The sequence below is a fragment of the Calliopsis andreniformis genome, chromosome 12 (genome assembly GCF_051401765.1).
Source record: "Calliopsis andreniformis isolate RMS-2024a chromosome 12, iyCalAndr_principal, whole genome shotgun sequence".
Taxonomy (NCBI): domain Eukaryota; kingdom Metazoa; phylum Arthropoda; class Insecta; order Hymenoptera; family Andrenidae; genus Calliopsis; species Calliopsis andreniformis.
In genome coordinates, this window is record NC_135073.1 from 14694192 (window position 1) to 14711576 (window position 17385).

General features: G+C 44.0%; 1 protein-coding gene across 2 annotated transcripts in view; it reads right to left on the bottom strand.

Annotated features, from left to right (window-relative positions):
* Sm (heterogeneous nuclear ribonucleoprotein L) overlaps positions 1 to 17385 on the bottom strand; it is a 125616-nt gene that overhangs the window by 62934 nt on the left and 45297 nt on the right. For both annotated transcript variants that reach the window (XM_076389429.1, XM_076389430.1), the window contains 2 exons: positions 15665 to 15750; positions 14742 to 14838 (listed from right to left, as the gene is read on the bottom strand). In XM_076389429.1, the coding sequence (XP_076245544.1) occupies positions 14742 to 14838; positions 15665 to 15750 (183 nt within the window). The remainder of the gene's footprint in view (positions 1 to 14741; positions 14839 to 15664; positions 15751 to 17385) is intronic.

Below are 17385 nucleotides of genomic sequence, written 5' to 3' on the forward strand. Positions count from 1 at the left end.
ACCGTTTTCCTTTCTTTTATTCCTCAGATTATTCCATCCTCATCAACGTCCGCAGAAACACGCTCTGCTTGTTTGACTACCGTCTTGAGTGTCTTCTACATCATGTAAAATATTCAGTTTCTAACACGAAAACCAACTCTAAGCAGGCGGCCAAGAATACACCTAGTAAACAATTTGATCGTACAATCAAATAACCAATAACTGCTCCAAATCTCAGCCGCTAAAAGAGGTAATCTACTCCAAACGAAATGAACAGAATTTCCATAAACTCCAGCGGTGTTTTAAACCGAAACACTGTACCTACCCCCAAGGAAAACGAAATATCAAACGCACTCTGAAACTCGAAGCTCGTGCACAGAGCATTTAATAGCCAGTTGAACGTTCACACGGGCAACGAACACTCGCTCGTCGGGTCGGGCATTTCCCAATCGTGCTGTCTCCATTCTCGGCCAGCCAACAGGAGAGAACAAAGCGGCGCACGCGAGCTTTCTCCGCGACTTTGCGTGCACGAGCAAAAAGGACCACGACTGGTTTTCTCTCGGGCTGGCTGCCTACGGAGCGCTTGACCCCGGTTACGCTTCTGACACGACCTATTTACCTGCGGATAAAACCGAGGGAACCAGTAAACCGGAAGCTCGTTAGATTCGATCCTTAATGTTTCCTCATTAAATCCGCGGGTAGTTGCTTTCCTTTCGCCCCTGTCTTTGAAGCTCGACCCACGCTCGTTCTCGCGTCAGAGGAGATCGCGATTCGACTCGCGTGCTCGGAATTTTCGATATGGATCGCCGACGATTCATCGTTATCGCTCGCACGACTCGAATTTCAGAGTCGCTGGCGACTTTTACGGGCCAATTGCTTCGCGAGTTTTGATTCAAGGAAACAAGAATAACATGGAATTATGGAATTGTGAACCCATTCTGGTGAAATGGGGATTGAAGTAGCGGTGTAATAAGATCGGACTATGTTGATTGATAGTGGGAGTTCGTGGGTAGTTAAGATATTCTTTAGAGAAGCTGTACAGTAGTGATGTTGATTTATGAGGATCATTCGTCCGAAGTTGAGAGAACTTCAAGGAATAATTACGTTAAATTTAATTAATATGTAGAATGACGTCAAGTATAATTCTAGCTTTGAAATGGTGCACAGTTACACGTAATTTATATGCGTCTGCTAGAACAGAAGGAACTGAATAATCCACGATCCGCAGATAATCAGCGTCACTAAAAATACAGAATTATTCCGTGACCGAACAGTAATGTTTCCAGTGGATAATTAATTTTATGTTTTATGGATTCCTTTTCAATATATATTAAAGTAATAATAAACAGACTTCAAATACAAAATGGAAGCTTGTAATATTGTATCATACACTTAATGGACTCTAAAAAGGTGGAGTCCATGAAATCTCAGAAATCATCAAACTTTACCTTCGAAACTCTCCATATTGTAAGCTACCTTATCACACTTTTTCGTCAGTTTCCGTTTTCCAGAAACTGCATGATAAAAGAACCCTTCAAAATCACAGCAACCTGTTAAGGCCATTGCGCACGTACGTTCTCTAATCCGGCTAAGGTTCGCGCGTGATTCACATAGTTGATGAAGTCGTTTTCCACTTTTGGAACAAATTTCGGATCTCAAGAGACGACCCTAAGTGTGAGGAATTTCCATTTGCCTGCTCCAACGACCTCGTCTTCTGTGTTTCAAATGGTTACTTGAACCTCAATTATTTTTCGGTCCTAGCGGAGTTCATGAATACTCGCGCTTACTGCAATTCATGGAACGAGAATATTATTTTGAATACCCCAACTTCGCGAGCATCCTCACGATCCCTGCGCAGGAACACACAAGTCGGGCAACAGGTATTTAAATTAACTGAAGCTTTTCTCGAATTCAGCTGGGACGAACGGGGTCAACGCGTGGCAGAAGAGCACGAAGGGTGTTTCGGATAGGGAAGACAGGGTACCCTCTCCTGTAGTCGATACGTACGTGATCGGATTGACAAAGAACCAACCACTGAAACTATGCTTTGTTTCGCTGGCCACGTCTGTCCTCCACGTGCACCATCTGAGAGAAACAATGGAAAATACGTTTAAAGGGACTATCGAATCGGTGGATGCCTTGGAGAGAGTATTAAAAGACAGTGTTGACTCTGTGAAGAATTGCCTAAATGAGAAATGATTATTCTAAAATATAATACAACAATGAAATACTTGATACATATATGTCTCGATAATTTCTGGAATTACTCAAAAAGACGCTCAAAAGTAATGCATTTGTAATCTATGCATAATAAAGAAGAATAGTCGTGTATTCTTTGCCTCCCAAGGTACAGTACCCAACAAAAGACAGCCTTCAAGTAGAACTACACAGCAATGTGTCATTTGTCATCAGGAAATGAGAAAAGACACTTGAATACCAGCGATGCAAGGAGCTACAGTCGTGACTGTTGACCTTAATTTCAATTTTCCAAGCACGTCCCCAGCGGCTAGCCAGAGGTGAAACGCTTTAATATGATATTACCAAGTATTAACCCCTTGCAATACTAAATTATCTCGCCTATTTCTGTATTCCCTTTACAGTCCATAGAGGAATAGCTATTTCCATATTCAGAGCCGCTGTAACTCAGCTCCCGAGCCGTTCACGAGGCAGGACCTTGGACACCACGACTCTAAGTCCGAATACCGCAAAAGGGCACAGAGTTCCTTTCACCTGGAAAATCCATTTTCTTCCAAGCGCTACCGCGAATCGCGCCAAGAAGAGAAACTCCCAGTGAAAACTCCAGCGATAATGCGAAGGAATTCGAAGAAGCCACTGTACAAAAGCAGAAGAAAATCGCTGGTATCGCGTTTCCCTTTTCCCAGAACACGAGCGTGCTCACTTGATGGGCGGTCGAGGCACGTCGCGCGCGACACATTAATGCACGTCGAATGGAGCAGGGTCCTTCGGATAATGAGCCGTAGGGGACGTTTAATTACGGATAGTTATTAAGCCCGGGCGTATTTATACGGTGGCTGGTCGTATGGCGCTCGCGCGAGCCATCCTCGCGCCTAGACGCTCTTCTCCACTGTGTCCCAGCTTTAACGGTATTTTCGAGTCAAACATTCAAACACCTTGATTACTGTCTCGGCGAGCGCCGCGTCCTTTGAGTCGGCGCTGCTATTTTTAGAACGAACCCTCTCTCTTTTAATGACTTTCTCTCCACCGTGAGCAAGCAACACCCCCGAGCGAGCCGACCCCCTTTTTCCCTGCGTTGATCTTGCGATCTGATGTCACCGCGACACGCTCGACCTACGCTCCGCGATCGATACAAGACGATCTCACCTTGGACAGAGAGAATGGAGCGCAATATCGATCGAACCCAACGCCTCGGGATTGGTAATCGTGAATTAAAAGTTGCCCTCGGTAATCTTCGCGGGATTATGATAGACAGCCTGCCGCGGAGTTCCTCGAACGTGTGTCGAGATAAAGGAGAAACTTACTGGGTGACCGAATCTTGGAGACAATGGGGAGTCTGCTTGCATAAACTTTCCTCGGGAGACGATACTGCGGGAGATTGTTTCGATTTTAATATCGATCGTAAGTTTGCCAACGGCCTTTGGAGAATCGGAAACGGATTGCTTTATGGAAATCCGATGGATAGTATGGGCCACAGACTCTTTTCGAAGCAGCGGGAAACTGGGAAAGATATTACACAATTTGGGGAGATTTTTATGTAGATGAAATATTCTTTTTATGTGGGTTCAGTGATACGTGGAAATTGTATTGAAGTTATACGTACAAGATAGCTGTTTGGAATAGAGAAGTTTGAGTAATGGAATTTTTAATTTTTAGTTTTTTTTTATATATATAATACTCAGTATTCAAATTAACTCGTTGCATATGTGTGTCCTCCAACTATGACATCCCTTTTTATCATGGACCTCGTTATTTATGTATGACAAACATTCATACCTAAAGAGCTATATCTTCAAACATGTCCTGTTCAAAAAAGAAAAAAAGAAAAATTTGTACAGAACTACCTCAACAGTGAATGGAATAAACAATATGGTTACCTAAATAGCGAAAAAGCTGATTACTTGCAATTTTGTATGCACAAACTTAACACACTTTATACATTCTTCGCCACTACAAAGAAAGAAATTCTATCCAATCCCCTCGAGGACCAATTTCCCAAACACAAACTGCTCTTTCGCCTCTAAAACTCTTCCTCCGTCGACCAGACAAAGATAAATCGAAAGTCGGAAAATAACAGGAGGAAAGAATCACGTCCGATTGATCCCTGAGCCCGTCGTCGCCGGGTAAGCGGTTCTTGATCCCCGACGCGAAAATTCTTTAAGCGGAAAAAGTAAATCGGTCGAAAGTAACCGACTCAGTGAACAATCCTCGTCTCAAAATCGCTCGGCTACGAGGAGACTCTCGGCTAATCGTCGCCACAGACGCTGCAACTTAATACAAATAAGTTACCAACGTCATCATCCAATCGTCCTGGCAGCGTCCCTGCCGAGCTGCTTCGTTACCAATTAAAACACCCAGAAGAGGTGGTTAGACTCATCACTGAGGCTGTCTGTCAGCCTGTTTACTCCCTACTGCTCCTAATGGTCTGTCCGAGTCCCTATATCGTGAATGTTTGCTAAATATTTACTCGAGTTTAGTCGACTGAGGAGTCAGCAAAGTAAATCAACATTCTGGGGTGAATATGGGGATGTTGCTACAGAGCAAATGAGCTTTGAAGATCAGACGATACTAGGATACTTAAGGGATTCAACCTTCTCTTCGTTTCGAAATTTATACAATACAACTCTTGTGTGATTAAATTTCTATTAGCTTGGACTTAACTGAGGGTTCCAAATAAGAATTTCTGATTTCCTTGTGCACACCCTATTCACGCTCAAACTCTGAAGTTTCATCAGAGTGGTAGACTTCCTGGGATCCATTTCACTAAGAGGATGTCATCAAGTAGAACCCCAGGTCCACAGGGACTGGCTGTCTTCAGGACAGAAGAAGCCAGAGTCCAAAATAGACAGTAGAAAGACAGCTGAGGGATGGAAGGAACGCTTCGCCGAAGCAAGCTGCTCCAGAACACAAACCAAACAGTTAGCGACTGCACTCTTACAATGTTTAAAATAAATCAGAGACAGGTAAAGAGTCCTCCAACCACCTCATCAAATTAAGCCGCGTAATAACGTCTTCAGCCAGAAACGGCGCAGTCTCGTTAGCGTGTTTGCCGAGCGTTCAGCTAACTGAACAAACACGCTCGTACCAGCAATCCGTCGAGGCCCAAGAACAAAATCGTTCGGAGCTCGGGCAGGAAGTACAAAGTCAAGAGTATCGCACGGCGGAAGATATTAACCGCGGCCATTTCGGTTTTAATCGCTCGACATCGCTCGGCTCCATATCGAGCACGGCCCCAGTCGCAGTTTTTGCGCGTAAAAGACTCGCCCTCGACAAATCGGGACACGGAGGACTCTGGAGCGCGCGGCCTCTCAAGGAAACTTGCGGGAAACAAGCTCGTAAAACGTTGCGTGCCCGCTTGAACATAAACGTCGTAAATTATTGCACAATGCTTTGGTCACGTTGAAGGCTCTCAAGAATGTCGAGAACGTTTAGGAACGTTTGGGAACGTTTGAGAGCGATTCGTCTGGAAGTTATTGACTACAGGCTGCTGGAGCGAATCGTAGCGCAGAGAAATACTACTTTTTGAGAGCTCTAAAATATTGGGGGAGCTGTTTAATCGTAGGGATGCAGGGTGTTTGATGAACAGGGTGTGCGCTGACAGTAGAATAAGTATTTAGTCAGACGCAATCTTGTCCATGTTGTAGTCTGTACCATACTAGAGTACCTATATATTCAATAAATAGATGTAGACATTCCTTATAATACAAACTTGGAAATAGAATCCTAACTCTGAAGATGTCTGTCTAAAAGTATCCCAATCCACTAAGTATACCACGATTCTTGGGTATATGCCGAGTGGTTTTAGACCTCTACGAGGACAAACAAGTTGTCTGACAAGGAAAACTGTCAACGAGAGATACACTGGATCACTGCTTCCTAGAGGTCCGATACCACAGTGGAAATGCTTATGAAACGCGCTACTTATGTAATAGTCGTGAGTTTAATCGAAACCTCTAGCGAGCATTCGTCGTCGCAGTTATATGTGTCGACCTGCAACCGAGACCATTCACTTTTATTATGCGCAATCGTTCGACACGCTCGAGCGAACTACCGTGTGCGTTAATTTCCTGATCGTCGATCGTGGCTGGTTTCCGGGGAACCGCTTGATCCCTAAACCACGCGAGCTAGGGTCGACCCAGAGGATAGGAACCTCGGTGTTTATACCTGACCGATGTCGTAAAATTTGCAGGATTTTCGATACTGGAATTACACGAGAAGGAGAATCCACTATGGTGGTGTAGAATGAACGATACTATAGGTGGTTTGTGGGCTTAATCGCCACAGGGTTTCTGTGGCTTGTTTATAGGACATTTTAATTTCTTTTTTTTAACTGCAGACTTCTGAGTTTAACTACTTAACCAAATGCGCTTATATGCAGTAGCTGCATGGCATAGACTCAGCGCTTGGAATGTATAATGAAGTAATAGGAAATGACTATTACTTCTCTAGTAAAGAGAAAACAATGGAACTGCTGGAACAATTATGGAACTAAAGTAGATTATACTAAGGCGGCCAGCTTACATTTCCAGTAAGTAACGATTGCAACTTGAAGCCTTTTGCTCTAATTTCTCGCTAAGTCGGTCAAAGCTCCATCGAAACCTATCCTTCATGTTACGCAAATGACAGATCGAACGTCACACCGTCCAAAAATGGACGACACCCCGATTACCCTGGGGACCACAATATTCAGAGGTGTAAAGGATCTGACAGTGTCGAAACACTCGACACCCACGTCAAACGTAGCGAACAGAGAAGGAAGAATTTTCAGGAAAATTTGCAGAACAGTTCCACCGTGACAGGGTCGTCTACGCTTCGGGAATTACGTAAATGTATTAGAGTAAAATGCATCAGCACTCGAACTGCAAATAACTTTTCACGGGTCGAGCGTTTAGTCGAAAGTTACACATATACTGGTCATAGCTCCATGAAAACCTATACGACACACTGTGAAATGCGACTGGGGATTATGTTAATAACCACGCAGCTGTTTCTTTAAACAGAAACGAACGAGCCTCGATATTCGATCAATTAGAGAATTAACGATCGGAGAAAAATAGAACGTCGAGCAACATTTAATCCCCGATCGATGGAAAGAAAATTACGAATAACTTCACTCGCTGAAGAACAAAAAAAAAGAAATAAATTCACAGTTGCACGGTGCAAATATCCCCGATATCGCGGCATTAATACTCCATTTTTTCGCTCGACTGAAATTTTAATTGTACTCATTAAACGCAATTGATGATTCCGCAATATTCAGCGAGTATACGAGGGCCCCAATAACCGTTCCCATTTGTTTAACCCATACATTCGCGTTTTCTCGGCGCTCTTTCCATATTACTATAATTCCAATGCATAATCCTGAGCTGTAATGTTAACGAGTCGACGGCATTGTCGACTATCGCCGGTCGTTCCATTAAAAACGCGATACGCTCGGCCAACATTCGCGCAACAACCGTTTCAGCTACACTGGAAACAGCTGCGCGAGTGGCTTACGGTCGGCTGGTTAGAATGCATCCAAAAACAGTGGTAAGAACACGAGAGTGTTCCTAGGTACAAGTGTTCTAATTGTGTCGCCGCGTCGATTTCGTCTCTTTCGCCCGCGCGGAAGTTCCACGAAGATGGGGGAGACGATTCGACACGCGAATGCTATTTATTCGAGGCAACTCGATAAAACTTTCATGATAACGCCCTGGTTGAACTATCGGGATTCCTCCACACGCCTGCTGCCACTTTTATCCGCCACCTTTAATTAGTGCATCGCACCGAAGCTACGAACGAGGTGCAACGAGACGGAGAGCGCGTTCTGCTCGCCTACCCCGGAAGTGTTAAGTTAACTGTTATAACCACGGTTGTCGCTGATGGGAAAAAAATTGCTGTTATTCTTGTCGGAAGTAATTTCAAGTTCTGATGAAAGCGGGATAAATCGACTTTTTGCATTCCTCTTGTGGGCGTTTTTAATTTAGCGGTCGAGTTGAAGATTCTTGCCGTGGACGATGGGAAATTAATGAGAAAGGTCTTACGTTGGAGAATTCGAACCTTTGGGAAAATATTTTAAGTGAGAGGTGAATTATTGATAAATTAAGTGGGAGATTTTGAATATTTGAGAATTTTGAGAAGATTACAATTTTTCATTTTTCTTTCCTGATAAAGAGGGAAGGTTCATAAACAGTTTAGCTTGCAGGAAATTCATTTTGCGACGGTAATGACAGGAATAACGAGTTCTTTCAAAAAGTTGGAGACACGTCGCGATGGGTAGAGCCTGAGGGGATGCCACGGTGTAATTGAACAATTACGCGATATAATTGCCGCGAAAATCTGGCGTTGAAACACTTAGTTTGCACCTGGGCAGGGGTAATCTACGATGTCCCTTTAAATCACTAATGAAAGTATAATCGGGGCCAGCGAGCACTACTTTCGCGGATCTTTTAGCACAAAAGTGTAATTACAAAGCGAACACCAGCCCTCCTGGCTGAGCGAGTTCTAACAGTTCGCTGCAGAAAAGCTCCATCCGAGTTGAACGGCGGAATCGTTCCTCCCATTTGCAATTCAAATGAGAGAGGAGGGTACATCGTGTGAGAGAGCTACACAGGTGACTGGCAGATGCCAGAAATTTCAGAAATTTACCAACGATAACTCCGTAACAGGGTTCATCGTTGAATCGTAATGGAAATCGCTTCTGTAAAGGACAGCATCGAGGAAAGTTCATTGTTCGAGAGTCGTTGGCGAAAGGTTAAGCCAGGTACCGAATAACGGGAGATATTTGTAATCTCTGAGGGGCGTGCTGAGATAGAAGTTAAAGGAACAATGGGCTTGCTTAGATCTCGAGATTTACTCGCTAGGCTTAGGACGTGTTGCGGTTTGGATCCCTTGGAGTGGGTGGTTCAAGACACGTCTCTGGGTTAAATAAACGCAAGTAATTCAGACAAACTAGTAGCATTTATATCTACTACAAATATACGAGTCTTAAATAATCAATTACTTAATTCTCTATCTGATTAATTAATCATATATCAATAACCCATAATCAATTGACCTCTGACCAGGTGGCCAATTGACTACTGTCTACATAGTTGATCTCTGCTCACTTAACTACTAGGCCAACTGACCATCAAATCACTTAACCAATTAACTAATTATTCCGCCAATCAATTATTGAATCACTAACCTCTCCAATATTTTCCCCAGCTTTCTTTCTAGAAACCTACAAACTACACAAAAATAATCCCTTTAACAACTAAATCTCCATTTTGGAGTTAAAAAATCTAGGGTGAACTAGACTCGGGCTCATCAGCCAAACAATGCCCCGTTATCATAACACAAAGTCGTTATTCTACCAAAGCATCGTTTCGTTTAATTAAACGAAACGTTTAGCGGCAGCGTAATCGTATGAAACGGCACTATCAAAATCACCCGTTGCGCGCTAAATCGGATTATAAGCGTGAATCATGGATGATCAAGATCTAGCGCGTGCAGGTCCAGCCACCGAGAAATTGGAGGGACGCAGTAATTTTTTATGATTGGCGATCCACGCGTTTCACGTTAATTGAATACGTTACAGCTTGGAAAGGGAGGAATATTGTATACGAAGGTTCCATACAGTTTCGTAGCTGCGCGCCCGCGCGCTAATTGGACACAGCACGAGGAAATTTATGCGACACAGTTCGTTAATGCCGTTAATTACATCCAAGTGTGCGTACAATCGGTAAACCTACGGTCGATGTCCATAAAATCGCAACGCGATACATCCTGAAGGTGATTAATCGAATCACGCGACGGATCGTTTCCTCTTGGGTCACCCATGAACTCGGAGTGAAATGGAGCTCTTGGTACGAGCTGAACCATTCCCTGTTCTTGGGAATACCAAATGCGATTCGTCAGACTTTTATGGCTTCAGGGCAAAAGCAGAGATAGGAGAGCTTCGCTACTTCTGCCTTCAAACTTGTTCCTGTGTTACATCACTGGGGGGTCGAAGTTCAAGAGAACAGTACGATCCCCGGCGACCTGGATGTCGCGGAATTGAATCTGATCCTTCCATAGTAACCCTTCGTTTCATTCATTCACGTATCAGCTAGAGATACTATCGATCCTCCAGAATCTACATCGTCCCCGCGATTTCCTAAAACCGATCTGAAAAATAGCTTAACGCGAGCGAACGCTAGACAAGTCAGCCACGAAGCGCAGAGCGTATTACCCTAACCACGGCTCGTTACGAGGCATCGCGAAAAAGGCGAACAGCCAGAGAAAAGGGTGACAGAGCTAATGAAACACTGCCACGACAGGCTCCGAAACTAATTTCCTGTTTACTTCACGCCCCGTCCCTTTAATCTCCGACACTCCATCGAACGGGGACCCGAGTGTGCCGCGTATTCAGAATTTTTCGCTCGTGAATTCGTGTCCCACGCCGTCCCGAAAACGTCACAGATAACGACGTTCTAATTAGCCGGTAATCAACCCTGGCGCTACTCTTAATTTTCTCTCGTCGACCGACGCGACGCTATCGGGACAAAAGAGTTTTCGAGTTCCCCCGAGGGAGAGCAATAACGCTGAACTACCTGGACGAACAGAGAGGGAACGAGAAGAGGGGCTCGGGGAGCAAGAGGGGGGATGAAACCGAACGATAAAACGATCAACGAATCGCGGGCATGGGACACTCGGACAGTATTATAGCGAGACGGGTAGAAAATAATTGCCAGACCGTTTTTCATTGTCAGCGTACGGTTAATGCGAATATTGGGTATAAAGTGAGGTATAATTATAGAGGCGGCCCCGGATCGAGGTAACTCGATCATTAGCTACCGTACTTGCCAAAATGGCCACCGTGAACACGACATACCGGCGGACCAAGAACCAGCTGCGAGCCGTTAATGTTCGTAATCGGTTTGCACAACTAGCTGGTTGACTCTGTCGCGATCGATAACGGACGCACTGCGTGGTTATTCTGACCGTCGACAATCTCTGATGGCCACATCAAAGCCTGTAATGCCGTAACGTTCGAATGATCGTGTCGGGGAGGGGATTTGATGGATCTGATATTTGAACGTGGATTGTCTGGCTGATTGGCTCGATCAACTTCCTTCGCCGAAGTTTCGTATTTTGCTGGATATTGAGTAGAAATTGGGTAAGTGGGTCTAGGAGCTTCTGCGTTTGCGAAAATTCATTTCACTCAACTTTGATGCTAAAATATTACTACTGTCTACATTGCATTATATGAGAAAGCTTTGCTCATTTTCAATCCTCCGAGCTAGCAATCAATCAGTCAGTTAACATTCATTTTCATCGGCGACCCATAAAACTCCCCGTCGTTATCTCTCAGAAGTTACCGCGAGTTCTTCTTTTTTATTCCTCTGTGGATGATATCAAGGACGATCGAGTCGATTTACACGGCAATTTTTCATCTCCTTAATCGTTTTTCCTAGCCGCATGATTTTCTTTGTATTATATAGAGTACGAAGGGAGAACCTAATGCACATTTGCACAAAGTACGTGTGCATTGGTAGCTGTTGCATGGCAAGTTCATTCGAGAAATATCGCGAGGGACGCTGACAGGTTGACAAAGCATTGCTACGTGTTCGCTTATCGTTCAGTTTCCTCGCGGCGACGAGCGTGCAAATTTATTGCATACCAAGCGATTTCCATCGTGCCTGCCACCTATTTACCAGTTACACACGCGTCATTATTGATGATCGACGTTTCTGGTCCGAGAGTAGATTTGTGTTGGACGAGTCTTGTCGGAAATTTTGAGAAGCTTGCACAGAGTTTCAACCTAAGAAATTATTTTTCGCTGGTGAATTTTTTACGAGAGAGAATTTTATTTAAGAAGATGCTAGGGAATGGATATTGCATCAAACCTAAAACGAGAAGAAAGTGATAGCATAAGGGAGGAAAGTATGGAAGTATCTATCTATATGAAATTTTAATATAAAAGTAATCGATTCCATCGATAATAACACGCAGTTTAAACGATCAAAGTCTCATCAGATCTCAGCCATCAAGAACGATTTGCAAACACAATTTAAGAATCGTAGACCTTGATCACAGTAACAACTTTTCACTTAAAACACGAATGTCTCGCTACAACCGGCAATTATCAGAAATCGATAAGAGATAATGTAACAATAGCAATATTAAACGAAGAAACTCGAGAAGGAATTCACCCAAGATTCTATTCATCGTCAAGGTTTCCTCGAAACTCTTCAAACTATAATTTAAAACCCTCGTCCGTATACAATCGATCAGGAGCGCTATTGAGAAACAGATTAAACCCGCGACGGATACGCCTTCTCGACTACATTCACTCCGCGCTCCTATTCAACGCAGCTCGAACGCGACACGACACAAGAATTAAATATAATCTCCCGTGCGTCTGTTTAACGAGTTGCAGTCGATCGATCCGCTCAGATCCGTAGGAAATTTCATTTTAATTGCGTCCGACGTTGCATCGTATGCAAGTCATTTCTGTTACGTAACGTCGACGATCGACGCTATAAATCGACCTGTAAATGGAAGGAAAGATCCCCCAGTTTCGATCCCAACAGAAACACACGCGGGAAATCGTCGTCGGGGGCTTTTGTTTCGAAGGGGGCTGCGATCAGCGCGATGCAAGGTATTTGCCAGAGCGACAGTCCGCCTAATGAAAATAGAGCGTAAGCCACTGCCCAAAGTTCGAAATTGGATTTCGAGGCGGAGCCAGCGTGGCCGCGCGATCCCACCCTACGTACGACTATTGCCAATGAAAAGATCTGCCAAACAATCGCTACGTGTGCGAAAAATCGTGGAAGCTGCACCAGCCACCGTAAGCCATGCGATAATGCACGCGGCTCTTGATGATGGGCAGCCTGGAAATCGACGCTGTCCAGAGACTTTTTGGAACGAGTAATGAGCTCTGTTTATGGGTCACAGGACCCAGGCAAACTCGATTGCGTACGTGCTCTTGCAACCGCCAACGAGACACGACGATTATTTAATTACCGCAGGCGATACACGAAGTGAGCAATTATCGGTAATTAGATGGGGTGCGAACGCGTCTGTGCGAGTTACGCTCCGAACGATATTAATGATATGTATGGAATCAGACGCAAAAGCAGTGGATGGAGAAATCGTAGGGGTGGATTCTGAAAAATGTGGAGGGTAATATGACTCCAGAGTCAACGCTTAAATAACGAAGGAACAGTCACTATTTTCAATCATTCTCATTAGTACTCTTTTCTTTATCTTCTTTCTAAGTTACATATTCTATAGAGTGACAGTAGAATTTCCATTAACTGAACCTCGATTATTCTCTCTTTCTGTTATTCAAATTATAGATATTCCATAAATATCCTAGTCCTATTAGTACGGCATTGATTAACATTTAAACAATTATTTAACAATAGAGTGGCAACGATAAGAAAACTAGCTATGAAAAGGGTGCATCGAGCTACGAAAGAATCCCCTCATAAATAACTTCAGTTTCTCATCAGAAGTGGAAAAGCCAGACAATAGCCAGACCGAAAGAAACAACCTACTGAACCAAATTGAATCGAAGCAAAGAAGCCCTGAGTGCGCGCACGAAGTTACTAGAAGCCAGCAGATAATGAAACGCACTTCTTCGCAGCCCAGGTCAATTATATTCGACGTAAAACAATCCCCGATGCGGTATAACGAGGCTTTTATTCAGCAAAGAGGACGGTGGCGTCGGTGTTAATTGAAAACGCGTTCGAGCGATCTGCACCTCGACGAGCCTGCAACAAGACCTCGCTCGTTAAACGAGAAAGGCGAGATCTCGCTACTCGCTATACGAATCGCCCTTTTTCCACGCTCAAACGACACAGGAGGCTTCGCTGCCTCAGGCCCAACGTTAATGCACGCGATTTTCCTTTTCATTCCTCGCGCCCTCACACCGTCGCTGTTTGCGCTCGCGATCTTTGCCCGCGATAGAAGAGAGGGCGGCGTGAAAGAGGCGCCTAGGAGCTGTCGCATTCGTGTATCGATAACGCTAACGATGAAAAGATAACATTTCTCGCCCATGGGTGCCAGCGAGCCTGCAGACTCTACCGAAATTAGAAGCCATTACTTTCCCTCTGCGCGAGTCGAGTCAATGGACAAGTGTGTCCTGAAAGCGCTTCTGAAATTCGTCTTCCAAAAAGTGGACGAGGGAGATGCAATAAGGAGCGGTTTTTCGAGCTGGAGTTTTTTCGAATTCGCTAATTAGACGCCGGATGAAATATTGAAAAGAACGTCGTCACCGTGGCTCGCGCGTTGTAATTGGAATATGTAACGAGCACATAAAATGAATGAAACGAGCGAATTTCCTCAAGCTTTATGCTGCTCCCTAAGCACGCTCCCGGTTACGTAAGAGGGACGTGAATTTAGACCGTTTTCGTTATTTGCGTAACCACTTCTCTGTAAGATTCATTCTCATGAATATTAACGCTGGGAGAGGCTTATTTTTTTCGTCGCCTTTAACAATCGTTCGCGGACCATCCTCGTATAATAAAACCGACCCTCGGTTCCATCTAGTGCCACTCTCGCAGCAAACCTCGAGGGTGGAGGATTGTGAAAGAGAATCAGGTTTATGCACTCACCTTCGCGAAGTCGATTTTCAGTGTGCAGCAGCCGGAGTATATGTCTGCTCCGTGAAGCGTCTCCTTCGCTCTCGTTGCTGATTCCACCGAGTCGAACGTGGATCCAGAAAGGGTCAGTTAAGGATATATAGACACTGCGTTTCGTGGGGTGCTATAGGAATCATTTACTGCGGGAAAAATTAGCAACTGGCTTCTACAGGAAAGGATCTCCATCTACTTAACGTGCTCCGTTTTCTAATGGAGATATTATAGCATGTTTGCGAGAGACTTTCAAATCTCGCGCCCTCTGAGTAAGGGGAATTTAAAGTGACTGATTTGAATGCGATGAATTAAGAATTAAGCTACTGATAGTTCTAGAATACTGGCACTCAAACTTTTCTCATTGGAGCGTTCGAAAGCTGCAGGCGAAGTGCTTTCCAAGAGAAATATTGTTTCTTTGCTCGCGCTAGTATTTGGTAATAAAAGAAAATAAATATTTTACTCCGAGAAGACTCGAGCTGCATCTAATAACCGGAAAGTTATGAATCACAACTTCAAGGAAGAATATTTCTGAAGTCTCGGAAGCTGTTCCATAAAACGTGAAAGCAGTCTGCTAAGTGGGCGCTGAAGATGCCAAACGAGTTACTTCGCGGGACTATCCGGTTCAAAGTATCAAGATGCTGAAGATGCTCGAGATAGAGTGTATCCCGTAACCTGGTCTCGTCAGGAGCAACTTCTGCTTATAAATCTTCATCGCATTGTAACGGAGGCACGTGACCGACAAACTTTCGCGTTGAATCTCTTCAAGGCAAGTGTGCCACGCGATGGAGATCCCCTCGAGGTTTAAGCCCATCTATCCTGCTATCCGAAAAGCAGAGAGCTCGCGACTCGTACATGAAACGCGAGCCACCCAGGAATGGGCAGGGTGTATTGCAAAAGGATATTCCACCATAGCCTGAACGCCGTTTTTCTTGAAGATAACGATACGCCGCACTTGTCCGCTAGGCGCGCTGATCGTGTGCAATACTTCCTGCAACAGAAAATGTAAAACGTATTTTAGCACGTTGCCAGGCAGAGCTGGGAATTTATGTCTCTATCTACAGAGTACGTTATACATATATGTCCTGGAGAAAAAAGAAATTGAAAAACCTGTAGCACATTTTTGCGAAATGCTTCTCATATTTCATTTAAAGCTACATACTTCATTCGTATCGTATAGAGGCAAGTGTGCAGACTTTCGTCTACGCGGTGAAAGATATCCCAAGTGGCAAATTAATGAAAGGAGGTCACAGCTTTGGAATTTTAATATTTAATCCCTGCAAATGAAAATTCGCTACTGTGTACGTTTCCATAATTTCACGTCGGCTGCAATAGAAATTTCATCGTAACGTTGTTTCAAAATATACGCAGCTTCAAGGATGTGGAAACGTATCCTACAGTGGATCATCTCCACGGACATTATTTCCATGTCCATCGTTCCGTCGCTGACAGGCGTTGGAAGGATCGTTTCACAACGCGAATAAATACCCTCCATATGGGATAATAAAAGGACGAATGCTCAAGCTGCGTGCACATCGCACGTAAAAGCACGGTGAAATATTTCCCGCGGCGTCTCAAATTTAAATCGGACATTCTCGTGCACATCTTATTCCGCGCGCATACAAAATAAGGCTCTAAAAAGCTTCGCATCTAGCATTTCCCGAGCATGTTCACCTCGACGCGCCGTATATCTTGCAAAAATGGTCAGCGAATTTATCGTCCCGTTTCTGGATTCGCAAAATTTGAATGCTGAGCAGGTGCTAAAAAGAGAGTGTACTTGAGCGAACAACGCCTGGTAATTTATAGCTCGCTGGGGAAAAAGAGGGAATGGAGAGTAGGGTTAATATAATCCACGTTTAACGACCGATAAAGTTTTTAAATTTTCCCGTGGCTGCAGTTCCGCCAGGGACGAGATGGAAAATCTGGGAGTCGATCTCGCGAAACGATCAACAAGTTCGGCACTACGTTTCAAATGTTTACGAATTGCTCGATCGAGCTTGCGAAATGCTCGATTTCTACACAACCAGCAAAGTGGCGGAGAGTCGAAGTTACGGTACAATTACGCGGCACGCTCGCCTATATAAATGTTTATGAATTTTAATATCCATTACCCTTCGTCGATCATAGAACTAATAAACATGGAAACCGGTTACGATTCTATGTGTGTGAACACTGAGTGTTCCGAACATACTCATCTGTGTTGATACATTTGTGAGGTACTGACTGCTACGTGAAATTCTCTGAAGATATGTTTTTCTAGACCTCTGAGGTTATTCTGCTGTAAGAATCCAGGTCTTGGTCAATCTTTGATCCTCTTCAATTTTTGCATACATTCAAATTCAAATTCAAATTCAAATTCAAATTCAAATCAAATTCAAATTCAAATTCAAATTCAAATTCAAATTCAAATCAAATTCAAATTCAAATCTTCACATTTTCAAATCTTTGAAATCCTTATATATAACTACCTACATGTTTCCATTTCTAGATCAATTTCCAATACTTAGACTCACCTCCACCTCCAGTCTAAAATTCAGTCCTAATTCTCCCTAGCCATCATTCCACGCAAGGCAGCAACAGAATGAAACAGAACCCAAAAGAAACATGGAAATGGTTTGAATGGAGG